The 15,349-nt window shown below is 46.7% G+C and overlaps 1 protein-coding gene across 1 annotated transcript in view; it reads left to right on the forward strand.

Annotated features, from left to right (window-relative positions):
- Positions 1-5,137: 5,137 nt before the first annotated feature.
- The window catches only part of LOC119169555 (uncharacterized), a 59,982-nt gene continuing 49,770 nt past the window's right edge, over positions 5,138-15,349 (forward strand). The window contains exons 1-2 of the mRNA XM_075876405.1: positions 5,138-5,356; positions 6,201-6,596. Of these exons, the coding sequence (XP_075732520.1) occupies positions 6,518-6,596 (79 nt within the window). The 5' untranslated portion in view covers positions 5,138-5,356; positions 6,201-6,517. The remainder of the gene's footprint in view (positions 5,357-6,200; positions 6,597-15,349) is intronic.

The raw sequence follows: 15,349 nt of genomic DNA on the forward strand, positions 1-15,349 counted from the left end.
GCGGCAATAAAGAAGCGAGACGCCGGTGACCGCAAGCACCCGGAAGTTTGTCCAGTCAGTGGTGTGCCATTATCATCAGTCATCGAACCTGTCGCTTGTCAGAACTGACCGCACCAATAAACATGGTATGAGCCGAAGGCGCGATGCTTGCTGCTTTGCTTTCGAACGCTGTACGCCGTCGTTCGGCGCTCGTGCCGAGCGTAGTCTTCTTACCAGGAAGGGAACTGGAACTGATCTCCTGCGCGTGCAGAATGAACGGAACTGGAACTCACTTCTAACGACGAGGCATTTCATCGAACTCGGGACACAAACATTGGTGGGCTTGATTTGAGGGGCAAAGTAAATGGATGCAACGAAGGCGCACGGACGATCTCCTAAAATACCGCCAAGTGCTTGCTTGCGTGGCAACGCCAAACTACTATGAGTCGGGGGCACGAGTCATACACGAATACGGGCACGAGTTGGGCTAAACGTTTACGAGCTGGACTTCAGCGTATGAGTGACTCTTTCGCGCGTGCGACTGATTTGCTGTTGCGAGTGGTCAATTCTCTCCCTCTTTACGGGGGAGCGCAATATAAAAACACACAAACACGGAGTCTTGAGCTTTTTTTGCTGTAGACCCCGTGGGAAAGTTCACTTTTTTGTGTCATCGTTGGTAGAACACATTCATATGGTTCAGTTCAGTTCACAGTGGACAAGCATGGGTGCGTGGCCTTGTGGCCGAGGCACTTGCTTTCAAACCGGGAAGTCCTGTGTTCAAACTCTAGTCGAGGGAATGAAATTTATCTAGTTTTAATGATTATTTCTTTGGTGCGTGCTAGCTGCGGATGGAGAGGGTTTTTCGGAACACCACCGCCACCAGCTTCAAAGGGCAATCATTACAAGGTTTGCTTGAATACCCGCGCTGAATATCCTTTGGGGGTTGCTTTAACTTACACGTAACCGCCGAGTTTTATTTCAGGTTGACTACTTTCACAGAACGTTGTTTTCAGGATGCATCACCATGCCATCATTCATCTTTATAGAATTTGTCAGCGTCTGAAGAGACCAACAAAAGGCCCGTCCCGCAATCGTCGAAACGTGGATTGAGCCCTAACGTACGCAAAGTCAAACTTTCCCTGACTCGTGCAATGATCGATGTCGGCCTTACATGTACGTTCACCTAAAGATGGCTTTTATCCAGCCACCATCGAATAGAACAAGAAAGCCGTCTAACAAAGTTTTTTTCGCACTGTTTTGTGTATCACCGCCAGCGCTGCAACGGATTCATGTGGTCCAGATCTATCTGCGGTCAACAAGCTGTGATGTTTAGCCCAGTCGGTAACACCATGTCCACTAAATAAAATTTAGTGGTTGAAGTATAGGACAATCGCCTTCCGAGTGGAAGGTCCTTGGTTCAAAACCCAGCACCACTACGAAGGACTGTTTCTATTTTTCATTCTTTCTGAAAAGTTTTTGGGGTCCGGTATGTCATAGGCTTCACGTGTGACACTATACTGGAGATTAATGAGAAATAATATCGCGTCTAAAAAACCCGGGTTCTTGAATTTAAACTTCTTTCCATTAGAGATTGCATGTCAGGTGACGAAGCTTCCTTGCAGCATCTGGTTTCGAAAACGCAATTTGGATGGCGTGCGCTTCGCTGAACTTTTCAGTGGAAATCCTACCGCTATGTGGACTTTATCGACGTTACGGCCAGAATACCGCAGTGAGTCGGTATCATTAGGAATGTGATAAAGTGATCTGTGCTAATGGCCAAGTGGTGCACTGTATCGAATGAAATTGGGAGACATCCTCAACTACAGCAGAACTTCATGACATCAGAGAAGCTCTCATCTATATCCTGCGTCAAACGTCGAACCAATGGGTGATTTTCACTGACTCTAGGGGAGCACTACACATAATGTTTAACCTAATAAAGAAAACAATATACTTTAACGGTACAACTGTGTGCTTGCTTGTCACTAAGACAGCAATACATCAAGGAAAATTCTCCGTAGACATTGCTGCTCAGACACTGAGCACAACTTAAAGAAATTCTCATCAATATATCTGAATTAATAGACTTGTTGTCACGGACGGCCATTTTTGGCGACACCGCGTCACGGCAATTAACGGGCGCCGTACTCCCCGACTGACCGTGAGAAACGGCGGCGCATGAAAGGGAGCCGAGAAGTGCAAAATGGGGTGCTCTTCTTAGAACGTCGCCGCCGACAGTTAATCCTTTTGTAACTGTGGCGGCGTCTGCAAGGTCGTAGAAGGCCACGGTATACCCTGACCAAGGATTAGACTACGAGACGCACCCGCTGAGAGCTAAGTGGTTGACCGTTCCCACGGGGAAAAGCGTGGGAAACGCTCTGGTGGCCAAGCCGTATGACAACAACCCGACAGGTTGTCACTCTCGCTAGTTGCGGGCCCTCTCCCAATTAAAAAGGGGTGGGGTCAAAATATTTTTGGGGCGGAGTTTCCATGGATTAAACGCACATGATTGGACCCATGTAGAGGTCTCTTGTCCCCAAGGAAGAGAGCGAGGAGACACGAGGGGAATTTAAGCGCAGGATTTTGCCCTGCTAGGCAGACTAGTCGCCGACCAAGATGGTGTAGAAACAGATCAACAAGCATCTCTTCTAGGAGTTTTTAGTGTGGCTCTGTATCGGCTGGCCACCTAAACTTAGCCGTTCGTCTAGTTGTGACGCGATATTAACTTCTGCAACGTAGACATCGGGACTTCGCCTCGAGTTAGCTCAACCTGCTCGAAGTCACCTGCAAGCACTAGCCTCCCGGAGCCACCAGCGTTGCAACACCGCCGACATCGCAGTTGTGCCAGAACTCTCTTCGACTTCTCGCTTCCCATCGTCGGGGACGCAACGCTGCCGGTCATCACACGTATGCCTTCACCTGTTTATATCTTCGAACTTTCTCCTCCGTCGTTGTATTCTTGTTAGTTTGTGTAGTTTGTAATAGTTCTCTCTCGTAAGCTGAATTATTGTTTCTGTTATATATTTCTGTAGTTGTATCAAGTGTCGATGTATTTTGTTAGTTGTATTGAAGTGTTGTATTAGATCCCGTGTGCTGCAATATCACTAGAGTAAAGTTTGTTTTGTTTTCTCACGTCTCTGATCTCTTCACTGTCTCTGCTTGCGTACGGAACGAACCAACCTGCTGTCATTCCCGTCGCCGACTTCGCGTTGGCGACGCTATAGAGTGGCAGCTTGTAACACTTGTGAACGGTTCTCCTTTGGGTGGACGTAGTATCATTGCTCCTTGTCAATTCTTTATTTAATGTGTCAGCTGAAGCTACATAGCATAACCTTGGGAACGTTTGTAAATATTACTCAAGGTCATTAAAAAGCCGTGAGACGAACCCCTTCGTTTGACGTTACTCTGACGTCACAGAACCTGTCATATCAAAATGTAATGCCCGATAAAACACTTGCTTTTGGTCGTAGCTACCGAACCTTATTTAACAGCTTTTTCACAAAACTTTAAAGTGTAGTGTTTATAAAAAGCATTCTACGTACAAGCATAAACTAAACAACTGTTGCGTGCTTTTTTTTTCTTCTAATAAGAACACCGTAATGTTAAAGTGTTCACCTACTCAAACATGACACCATTTTTTAAGTGTAACTACTTCCACGAGTAAATGCTCGGGACATCCGCGTCATGTCGCTGGAAATCTGGCCGCTGAATGCAAAGTTGTCCTTGGTTGAATCGTTAGAGCCAAAATACATCAATATGGCACGAACTGTATAAGCTTGAAATAAACCCGCGTGCACTACTTATCCTCAAATTTTTATGTTTCAATCGAGAATACTTATATGGCCTGCCAAATGTTTATTCTGAGTGCTTCCGAAAAGCGCGTTCAAAGTTAACCTGTATGAATCTTTTTTTCAGAGCATTTAAGTACAATGGTATGCGAGTAACATGTGCAAAGTTTGTGGTGCCTTCGCTTATATTCTAAAAACAAAAAACAAACAAAGAGAGGGGGCAGTTGCTGAACAAATAATCCACCTAGCCCGACATAAAACGCAACGTTTTTGAGCAAGAACAAGACAAAGCACCGGATACCAGTGCGGAAGTACGTGGCGTCCTTGCCATGCCAGGCGCGGAAACAATCAACGGGTACGGACGGGCACGGTGCTTCCTTAAAAAGATTACTAGCTGGGCAGGCTAGTGTTTACGTACGCTGCAATAATGAGCGTCCAGCCAATAGGAGATAAAAAGGCAGCTCACGTGTTTACTTAAAATTATGTTTTCGAGCAGGGCTTTGTGACGTTTATAATGAACATTTTCCCCAATAAATGTCATGGTTTTATGAGCGAAATTGGGGCCATGAACTAGAGAAGCTGTTCGAAAGACAGTTTTTTTTTCGCAGTCTTTCTTTCAGTACAACAGGATGAAAACTAACTCGATTTGATTCGATTTGAAACTGATATTAGGATTGCGAGACGCGGTGCAGTGTGAGTTATGTCTTGTGTATTTACCTTGACTAGCTGAGTTCTTCAGCTTTTATTCATTTACGTACTGCATATTCATACATTTGTTTGTCTCTTTTTTGTTTTTTGTTTATTTTGCACCCGAGCGGGCGGTCTTTCACCTCGAGCCGTAACACTGATCCGCACGCCATGGTCGTGAATAAAACACGCGCCCTTTTACCTAACAAGGCAATGCAATCAGCGCTAATCTTCAAGGGTAGATGACGAGCCGTTTATCAATAACATACATGAACATGGCTTTTTGCAGCATGCAACACTGAAAAAGTGACGGGCACACTTGTATACGTATGAGCTGCTTGCCTGCGTGCGTTTCCATAACGATGAGTGCTGTGAAATTTAGTGATATGATGTCCACCAAACATTATCACAGAGTCGTCTGAAGACAAAAGCATGAATTATAGACAAATACGTGTCAGGAAACTATGACACTGTTCGTATAGCCGCGTGATCAAAGCACTTGTTCTGGCAACGCGGACAGGAAGGCACATGAAGGTGTTGCCACGAAATTCGCGCCCGCAAGCAACGACGCCCTAGTGGGGGTCTGATCATGTGACCTGTTGCCATGGACACTATACTGTGCATCATACCACAAACGCGCACCTACGGCACGCTCGATGCGCGGTCTGGACGGACGCTATGAGCTCATGTTTACCCCCCTAGTGACCACCTGGTGTGTAGGCCGACATGGTTTCACCGTAAACGCTAACAAGCTTGACCACCTGGGAGAGTTAAAATTAATTGCGAAAAAAGTTGATAACATTCACTCAGACCTTGCTGCTAAAAATGACGGTGAGATAGTACACGACCTTGTCGGTTCATCCGTCACTGGGACGAATTCTTAGTGTCATGCCAAGACGCAGGTTAGTGTTTCAATTTATTTTATTGGCTGTGAGTGCTTCTGCGTGAAGCGAAGCACTTTCTGTTACGTTTGCTATCACAAAGACAATTTATGTTCTTGGCTGTGTCTGCAATTTCGAAACGAAATTCAGCTATGTTAAAGTGAAACCCACTTTGTTGAATGCCGTGTCGGTGATATTTAATTGTAGAAAATTATACGGATGGAATGCTATTTTACTTAATAAAATAATTAGCCAAAGCAATGTACATTCCAGTTTAAAATTTTCTCTTGAAGTAGTAGTCACCTGCCTCTTGCAATGTAAGTAGAACCACATTTTTTTTTTAATTGGCTTGTGAGTCACTCGTACGCAAAAGGGTGGTCGTAAGTTTCCAGTACGTCCCGCCGTAGGATTACACACGATAGCGGTCTGGGAACTTTTGACGGCTAGGAGAAGAGAGATTTGGACAAGTTCGTTGGTACTCATCCTCAGGACAGTGCAACACGAGAACGAAGAAGGAAGAAACAACGGGAAAGGCGCTCAACCGTTGTTTTCTTCTTCGTCCTCGTGTTGTTGCACGGTTTTCAATATGAACTTTTGACAACCAGTATGCCTTTAAGCCGTGTTGTGGCAACCTTGTGAAGTAGAAAACTTTAATTTTGCTAAACCTGATGTCCCATATGCTTCCAATTCACCAATGTCTCTCTTTAATGTTGTTACAAACCGTGTCGACGATATGCATCCTACGACACTGCGATGTAATGAGCATCGGATGCATGGTATTGACTGAATACGCATTCCAGAAGCATTTGAGCAAGTTTAGACAATGTTAAGTAGACAACGTTTTGCTCTCTGTGTACAAACACAGCCCAGGGGCCGACGACATCACGCACTTGGTGTTAGTGGAGGGAGACGGCGTGGGTGACGAGCAGCGGTACAGAGGCAGCAGCGGACGACCACGGGTGACCGCTGGCCGGCGCCGTGCCTTTGACGGCGCGGTGGGCTTTGCGGTTTTTTCCCGGGAAGCGCATTCAGAGCCGCAATGAACGTCCGGGTTCGTAGCGCGCAGCACAATCGGAGGCCCAGCGCAGAGCTCTCTTCAGCTTGGCGGCCTCCGCTGTCACCGGTCACAACCCGAGAGTGCGCATCTGCCTGGTCTTCTGCGCTTGCCCCGTTGCGTCCCCTATGGACGCCATGGGGCGCCCGATGCTACGCGGAGCGGCCCTGGCGTTGGTGTTACTGTGTGGAGCATTCGTCATGACAGGTACGCTAACTGTGGGCAGATAAAAGTAGTGAAAATTACGTTTCCGATGGGAATGAATGCGCTATGTTTCGATAAAATTTCATGCGTTGGACAGAAGTTTAGCGACTTTTTCGCTCACACAATAGGAAATATTTCACTGCGCAGGCAGATATTTCGGCAGATTTTAACTATTTAATTCACTGTCGTGTGGTCAACATCAGGTAATAGTCACTTCTCTTTCTCGGGTCGAAATATCGAAGTGACACATACTGGCTTACTGCGCCTAGTCACTCGTGTGACTGTGAATTCGTGGCTTACAGGATCGCTTATATAGGGTCTTGATAGATGTTTCTGCGACTAATAATCTTCAGATGTAAGGTTGTAGTTTCTTCAGTGCGGGTATTGACAATTGATATGATATCTTTGTCGTCTACTAGGTATTCATGAGGAATAGGGACACCTTCACCATTAGTTTTTCGGCTTAGTGCACACAGCAGCAATCAGGTAGTATTTGTATGATTTCCGGATCTGTTCATGATGCCACCCCATCACGTGCGAAATGCTTTGCCTAAATGCTTACCACGTGCTACAGTGGCATCACGCCTAATATTTTTAGTTCTGTGCTAAGATTTACCACTCTCTCCTGTCCCACAAACTTGTTTTCTCTCTCGCTGTCTGCTGTAATCACGATAACAGTGCCCTCAGCTTCACTCAAGCTCCAAAGGTCTAGGGGGAAATGGAACATCTTGTTTAGATATTTCAGTAGTCGGTCAGGCACCAGGCTATATTGTCGTTGCTGGGAACACCATAAGGTCAAGGACTCCAGGAGTTCCTTTTACACTCACCTGAAACGACTAGAACGAGAACGCCGCCTTATTCTTGTTCTCAGTGATTATACTGTTCCTGTCCCACCACAGTTCGAACGGAAGCATTCTGCATGGAACATGGCTTTAACTTGGCTTCAGCATCGGGGGAACCTCACCTAGTTTTGCACTGCTTTTATTATCTGCCCACCGTTAAACAAGCGGCGATGTCATTCGATTACGTCATGTGACGTCATTCTGAGACAAAGTTGACGTCATATTTGCTTATTTGAGAAGTCGTGATAAAGTCATAGATATTACACAATGGGAGGACGATTTATTTTCGCAAAACTCTTCTGGAACCGACGAGAAATGCGGACGCAGGGCTCCGCTAGGCATCTGAGGCTTTCGCCTTAAATGTCTTCCATAATACTCCAATGAAGTTTTCACAACACATTGCCTATCTTTTGCACGGACGAATTTCTCAGCTACGGCACCATTACTCACCTTTTCTAACGTAGCCATCGTCGATGCTGATATTTTAACGTTTCCTATGTTTTAACAGCTGAGCTATTATTGTGCGCATGTGGAACAACGTTGTTGATCTTCCTAATACGCAGCTTAACGGCGCAGCTGAATCGACAGCTTCGGAGACAAGCAGGAATCCAAGCAGAAAAAGAAATATAAAAATGGAGGAAAGAGTGGGCGCACCCGGACAAGCGGCGCACAACGCACGTGACATGTGCGTTTGGTGCTCGAGTGAATGACCTAGGAGCACGCAATCATGGCTCACTTCCACTTTCGCTCTCTTCCTATTGCGGCGTCTGTCAAAGGACCACAATGACGGATCCCCATAGACACGTCAGTGATCCGACTTCTTGAACTTGTTGTTAATATTAGCAGCGTGCTTGATTGGGTTGACTAGCGCGTTGTTTTTATCGTATTCTCCACTCTGCTTTATGCTCAAATGGAAAACTGGAAACTCTCACCTGATAATCTTCGTAAATGTAAGGATGTCGTAAAGAAAATGAGAACACAGCACCACATGACTACTTCATCCTGTAGACTTTTTAACCTATATATTTAGGAGATGTTAGTGCTTTTATATAGCATCGGTTACTTCTTTTCACCGGTAAAAATTTGGCAAATCCCTCGTACCTGGGAATCGACGTTATGCGAAGCATGCGGAGCGAAGGTGACTGCGTGTTAAAATTTTTTTATTCATCGACACATCATGATGTGACACTAAATATATGCGCAAATCTTTCACGCACAGGCATATTGTCACGGGTGGGAAAATACCTCTCCAGTGAAGCAGCTGAAATGGCACCTAATGAAAGAAGACGACGACATTGGTGTTGTGGGGCTCAGCCTGGGTTGCCCTGTTATCTGGCATTCTGTGCGCCCTGTGCACTGTGATCCCGCTCTCCTATAGACTCACGACCCCTAAATAAATACTCCACGTAACATCTTTTTGGTGGAGGTGCCGGGTAACGTCCCGACTCTGGATCTCCGTAGCGGACGTCCCCTTCGTCCAGCCACGATGCGTGAATGCAGTGAGCCCTCCATCCAGTCCACGCCTGCTCCGTCACCTGTGATTCCTTTGCATCTTCTCGACCCCGGCACATTTTGCGGAACGGACAAAACTCACGTCGACGAATGGCTCGCCTTATACGAGCGCGTGAGCAAGCACTACAGGGGGGTTGAGACGCTTATGCTTGCCAATATCCTTTTCTACCTGTGGGGTACGGCACGCGCGTAGTATGAGACCCACGAGGGAGACTTTACCAGCTGGGACGTGTGCGAACACAAGCTTCGCGATTTGTTTGGCCGGTCTCTTGCTCGACAAATGGCAGCCAGACAGGAACTCACTTCGCGTGTTCAATCAATACTGAATCTTACGTCGTGTACATTCAAGACGTACTCGCCCTGCGCCGCAAGTCCGACAAAGACATCTCAGAGGCAGACAAGGTCAACAATGTGTTGAAGGGCATAGCTGTCGACGCCTTCAACATCCTCATGTGTAAGAATTGTGCCACGGTTGACGCCATCATCACCGAATGTCGGCGCTTTGAGCAAGCTGAAAGCAGGCGGATTACTCAGCGCTTCAACCGCCTTCAAAACACCGCTGTGACTTCCTCGGGCGAAGATCCTGCGCCGCCATGCCCAAACGCGAATTCAACCATCACATGGATTGTTCTCCTGGATCTAGAAGCCATGGCCCCTGTTACCTGTACGCCCCCTGCGCAAGACCACTTGGCAACCGTTTCACTAATTCCAGCCGTCATCCAGCAAGAATTTTTCAACATGGGCGTGCTACCTTACCCATCCACTCGTCTTGCGCCCCAGCACATATGAACTCCCGCCCACAACGATGACCACAACGCTGCCCCACTTATTGCCGCATCCTCTTCGGTTTCACGATTTCCTCAGCGATACCGCAATCCATCTTGCGCACCAATGACGATCGACCAATTTGTTTTTCTTGTTCTCGCGTTGGACACATTTCCCGTAATTGCCGTAACAAATGGTCTTCTCAACCAAAATTTTCAAGTGACCGCAGTCAGGATCGCAGACAGTGCTCTAGACCATACTCCCCCGATGACCACCGTCAGAACATTGCACCAAGCCGCTCATTTACTGGATCTCAACCTACCTACGCGGACATTGTCGCTCAGAGCAACTTCTCCAAACGGCCGCCGTCACCTCAGGGTCGCCAGTCACGTTCTCCTCGGCACACTCGCTTTCCGTCGCCGGCTCATTCTAGTCACTTCCCGGAAAACTAACAAGTGGAGCTCCTGGAGGTGGCGCTGCACTGCCGACGAGCCCCCGAAACCGTCTACCGACCGCCTAATCCGAAACGAAATTAACTTTCTGTCCCAATCGATGGCCTGGCCGTAACAGCACTGAATGACGCTCATTTATTTGTGATGAGTTCTAAGCTTCGATGCCGCCTCAAGAAGGTCCTGACACCTGCTGTGTTTCAAACAGTGCGCGTAGCTAACGGAAGCCGAACACCAGTCCTTGGTATGTGCACTGCCTGTGTTACTGTTGCTGGCCACAAAACTTCAGTACTCTTTGCTGTTTTTGCCGCTTGCCCACACAATGTTATCCTTGGCATTGATTTCTTGACCAGTCACTCTGCCCTCATCGATTGTTCATTCGAAGTTTTAAGGCTCAAGTTGCCTTTGTAGGAATACTATAGCATTAATGAAAGGGTGGTAGGTATCGTAATTAAACTCAATAAGAGATACAAGATGAAAGTGGTACAGGCTTACACGCCTATATCCAGCCATGATGACGCTTCAGTTGAAAGCTTTTATGAAGATGTTAAATTGACAATGAGCAAGGTAAAAACACAGTATAATATAATGATGGGAGACTTTAATGCGAAGGTAGGGAAGAACCAGGCTGGAGACCAGGCAGTAGAAGATTATGGCATCGTTACTAGAAATGCCACAGGAGAGGTACTAGGAGAATTCGCAGAACGCAATAATTTACGAATTTTGAATACCTTCTACCGAAAACGAGGAAACCGTAAGTGGACATGGAGAAGCCCTAATGGCGAAAACAAGAACGAAATAGACTTTATAATGACTGCACACCCAGGAATCGTGCAGGATGTGGAAGTAGTTGGCAAGGTACGATGCAGTGACCATAGAATGGTACGGTCTCGAAATCACCTAGACTTGGAGAGGGAACGACAGAGACTGATACGCAAGAAGCCAATCATGGAGCTAGCACTGAGAGGGAAAGTACAGGAATTCAGTTTCGCTTCAGAACAGGTACTCGGCTCTTATTAAGGAAACCAACCTTAGCGTGGATACAATGAATGCTAGTCTGACGAGTATCATTACGGAGTGTGCAGTGGAAGTTGGAGGCACGGCAGTTAGACAGGACACTGGCAAGCTTTTCCAGGAAACGAAGATTCTCATTAAGAAGCGTCAAAGCATGAAAGTCTCAAGTACAACAGACAAAATAGAACTGGCAGAGCTTTCGAAGTTGAATAATAAGCGTAAGGTATCCGATGTAAGAAGTTATAACATGGAGTGAATCGAACACGCTTTGAAAAACGGAAGAAGCGTCAAAGCAGTGAAGAGGAAACCTGGAATAGGGAAAATTCGTATGTATGCACTAAGGGACAAAGAAGGCAAGATAACTACCAATATGGATAGGATAGTTAAAATAGCAGAGGAGTTTTACAGAGATCTGTACAGTAGCCGGGACAACCACGACTTTAATACTATAAGAACTAGCAGTAACCCAGATGACACCCCACCAGTAATGATAGAATAAGTCAGAAAAGCCTTGGAGAGCATGCAAAGAAGTAAAGCTGCTGGTGAAGATCAGGTAACATCAGATCCGCTAAAAGACGGAGGACAGATTGTGTTAGAAAAACTAGCCACCCTGTTTACGAGGTGTCTCCTGATGGGAGGAGTACCAGAGTCTTGGAAGGATGCTAGCATCATCCTAATTCATAAGAAAGGAGATGGCAAGGACTTGAAGAATTACAGGCCGATCAGCTTGCTCTCCGTAGTATAGAAGCTATTTACAAAGGTAATTGCTAACAGAGTTAAGAAAACATTAGAATTCAATCAACCAACGGAACAAGCAGGATTTCGAACAGGCTATTCAACAATCAACAACATTCATACTATCAATCAGGTAATAGAGAAATGCTCAGAATATAGCTAGCCCCTATACATAGCCTTCATAGACTACGAGAAGGCGTTTCATTCAGTAGAAATATCAGCAGTCATGCAGACACTACGGAATCAGGGCGTTGATGAAGCATATATAAACATATTGGAAGAAATCTACAGGGGATCAACTGCTACCATAGTGCTTCATAAAGAAAGCAACAGAATAACAATCAAGAAGGGTGTAAGGCAGGGGGATACAATCTCCCCAATGCTATTTACCGCGTGCTTATGGGAGGTTTTCAGAGGCCTTGAGTGGGAACAGTTTGAGATAAGAGTTAATGAAGAGTACCTTAGTAATCTGCGCTTCGCCGATGATATTGCATTGCTGAGTAACTCAGGGGATGAACTTCAACTCATGATTACGGATTTAGACAATGAGAGCAAAAAGATGGATCTTAAAATTAATCTGCAGAAAACGAAAGTAATGTACAACAACCTTGGAAGAGAGCAGCTCTTCGAGATAGGTAATAAACCACTTCAAGTTGTAAAAGACTATGTCTACTTATGGCAGGTAATAACCATGGAGCCAAACCATGAGATTGAAGTAACTAGAAGAATAAGAATAGGGTGGAGCACATTTGGCAAGCATTCTCAAATTATGACAGGTAGACTGGCACTATCCCTCAAGAGGAATGTATATATACCAGCTGTGTCTTGCCGGTACTTAGCTACGGAGCAGAAACCTGGAGGCTTACAAAGAGGGTTCAGCTTAAACAGAGGACCACGCAGCGAGCAATGGAAAGAAAAATGGTAGGTGTAACCTTAAGAGACAAGAAGAGAGCAGAGTGGATTAGAGAACAAACGGGGGTTAAGGATATCATAGTTGAAATCGAGAAGAGGAAATGGATATGGGCCGGGATATGGGCCAGCGCATAGACAGGATAACCGCTGGTAAATAAGGGTAACTAACTGGATTCCCAGAGAAGGCAAGCGGGTTAATGATTGATTGATTGATATGTGGGGTTTAACGTCCCAAAACCACCATATGATTATGAGAGACGCCGTAGTGGAGGGCTCCAGAGATTTCGACCACCTGGGGTTCTTTAACGTGCACCCAAATCTGAGCACACGGGCCTACAACATTTCCGCCTCCATCGGAAATGTAGCCGCCGCAGCCGGGATTCGAACCCGTGACCTGCGGGTCAGCAGCCGAGTACCTTAGCCACTAGACCACCGCGGCGGGGCAAGGCAAGCGGGTTAGGGAGAGATGGAAGGTTAGGTGGGCAGATGAGATTAAGAAGTTTGCGGGTATAAATTGGCAGCAGAAAGCACAGGACCGAGTTAACTGGCGAAACATGGGAGAGGCCTTTGTCCTGCAGTGGACGCAGTCAGGCTGATGATAATGATGATGATGATGATGATGATGCCTTTGTAGGACGATGCCCCTCCTGCAAGTTGCACGCGGCCCCGGTCTATGGAGTTTCTACGACTTCCATCTCAGGCTGCTGTGTACGTCCCTATGTCGCCTTTTCGTCAATCTCTGATGGCGACTACCTGGTAGCTCCCCTCATTGACCTTACTCTTTCCCGCGACATAGCCCCTCCACATACTGTTGTGCCTGTCACCAACAAGACGCTGCTTCCTGTTCTAATCTTCGCCATGTCAGTCCAAGTTCTTCGGCAAGGCATCTCGCTAGCAGAGCTTTCAACTGTCGAAGAATGCACAATTTCTTCCTTGCAAACATGTCACAAAAGCGCTCAATAAGACATTCCTGGACAAAATTATGTACAGGGACCTCTTCTTTTCCCAAGTTGAAGCCCTGCGTAGTGTTTCACTTTCCTACATTAATATTTTTGACATTGACGACCGTCAACTGGGCCACACAAGTGTCGTAGCCCACCGTATCGACACCGGCGACGTCAGTCGCATTCACGAACGCCCCTACCGAGTGTCGCATGCTCAGCGCGAAGTAATTCAGAAGGAGGTAGAGAACATGCTCGAAAAAGACGTTATAGAGCCTTCATCTAGCCCATGGACATATGGTGACAATTAAGAAAAAAGACAACAGCTGGCGCTTTTGCGTCAACTATCGCCATATGAATTGAATCACTAAAGAGGATGTCTATCCCCTGCCTTGAATTGACGACGCGCTCGCCTCCCTCTATGGTGCCAAGTATTTTTCGTCACTCGATCTTCGATCCGGATAGTGGCAGATTTCATTAGATGACCATGACCGCGACAAGACTGCGTCAATCACACCCGATGGCCTTCACTAACTTAGGGTCATGCTGTTTGAGTTGTGTAATGCTCCTTTAACTTTCGAACACATGATGGACTCTCTCCTACGCAGTTTTAGATGGTCAACCTGCCTTTGTTATATGGACGATGTCATCGTGTTTTCGCCCGCGTTTGAGAGCCACCTCTTGCGTCTGTCGGCCATTCTTGACGTATTTCGCCATGCTGGCCTCCACCTGAATTCGTCTAAGTGCAATTTTGAGTGCCGTCAAAACAATCTACTTGGCCACCTTGTCGAAGCTACTGGAGCCCAACCCGACCCCGACAAAGTCCACGCTGTTTGTGAGTTCCCCATTCTGCGTTCAACAAAAGAGGTCCACAGCTTCTTGCGGCTCTGCTCATACTTCCGCCGCTTTGTCGCCAACTTCGCGGATATTGCTCGACCCCTCTCGGATCTTCTCAAAAAGGACGTGGCTTTTTCCGGGGGTTCAAACCAAGCACATTCCTTCGCATCAATGATTTACGCTCTCACTTCGCCCCCAGTGCTGGCCTACTTCGACCCAGCTGCACAAACAGAGCTTTGCACTGACGCAAGCAGCCATAGCATTGGGGCTATACACGCTCAAGTACATAGTGGAAGAAACCGTGTTGTAGCATATGCTAGTCGTCTTCTGTCAGGGTCTGAAAGGAATTATTCCATTACCGAGCGGGAATTTCTAGCTCTCGTCTGGGCCATGGCTTAAGTTCATCCGTACCCGTACACCCGTTTTCAGTCATCACTGATCATCACGCGCTGTGCTGGCTGTCAACACTGAAGGACCCTACTGGAAGACTCGGCCGCTGGGCATTACGACTGCAGGAGTACACGTTCTCGGTGGTGTATAAATATTGGCAGTTGCACAGCGATGCCGACTGCTTATCCCGCCACCCGGTTGTACCAGTCTACTCCACTGGATTGGAAGCTGACGTGTCTTTTCACTATCACATACTTTCTGTACATGGTGGATGAAAAACGGTAAGATCCATCACTACTTCTTATCATTGACTGCCTTAAAGCCGACAGTGCCCACCCTTCCGTCATGTTATTGCTGCA

Source organism: Rhipicephalus microplus, chromosome 2 (assembly GCF_043290135.1).
Source record: "Rhipicephalus microplus isolate Deutch F79 chromosome 2, USDA_Rmic, whole genome shotgun sequence".
NCBI lineage: Eukaryota > Metazoa > Arthropoda > Arachnida > Ixodida > Ixodidae > Rhipicephalus > Rhipicephalus microplus.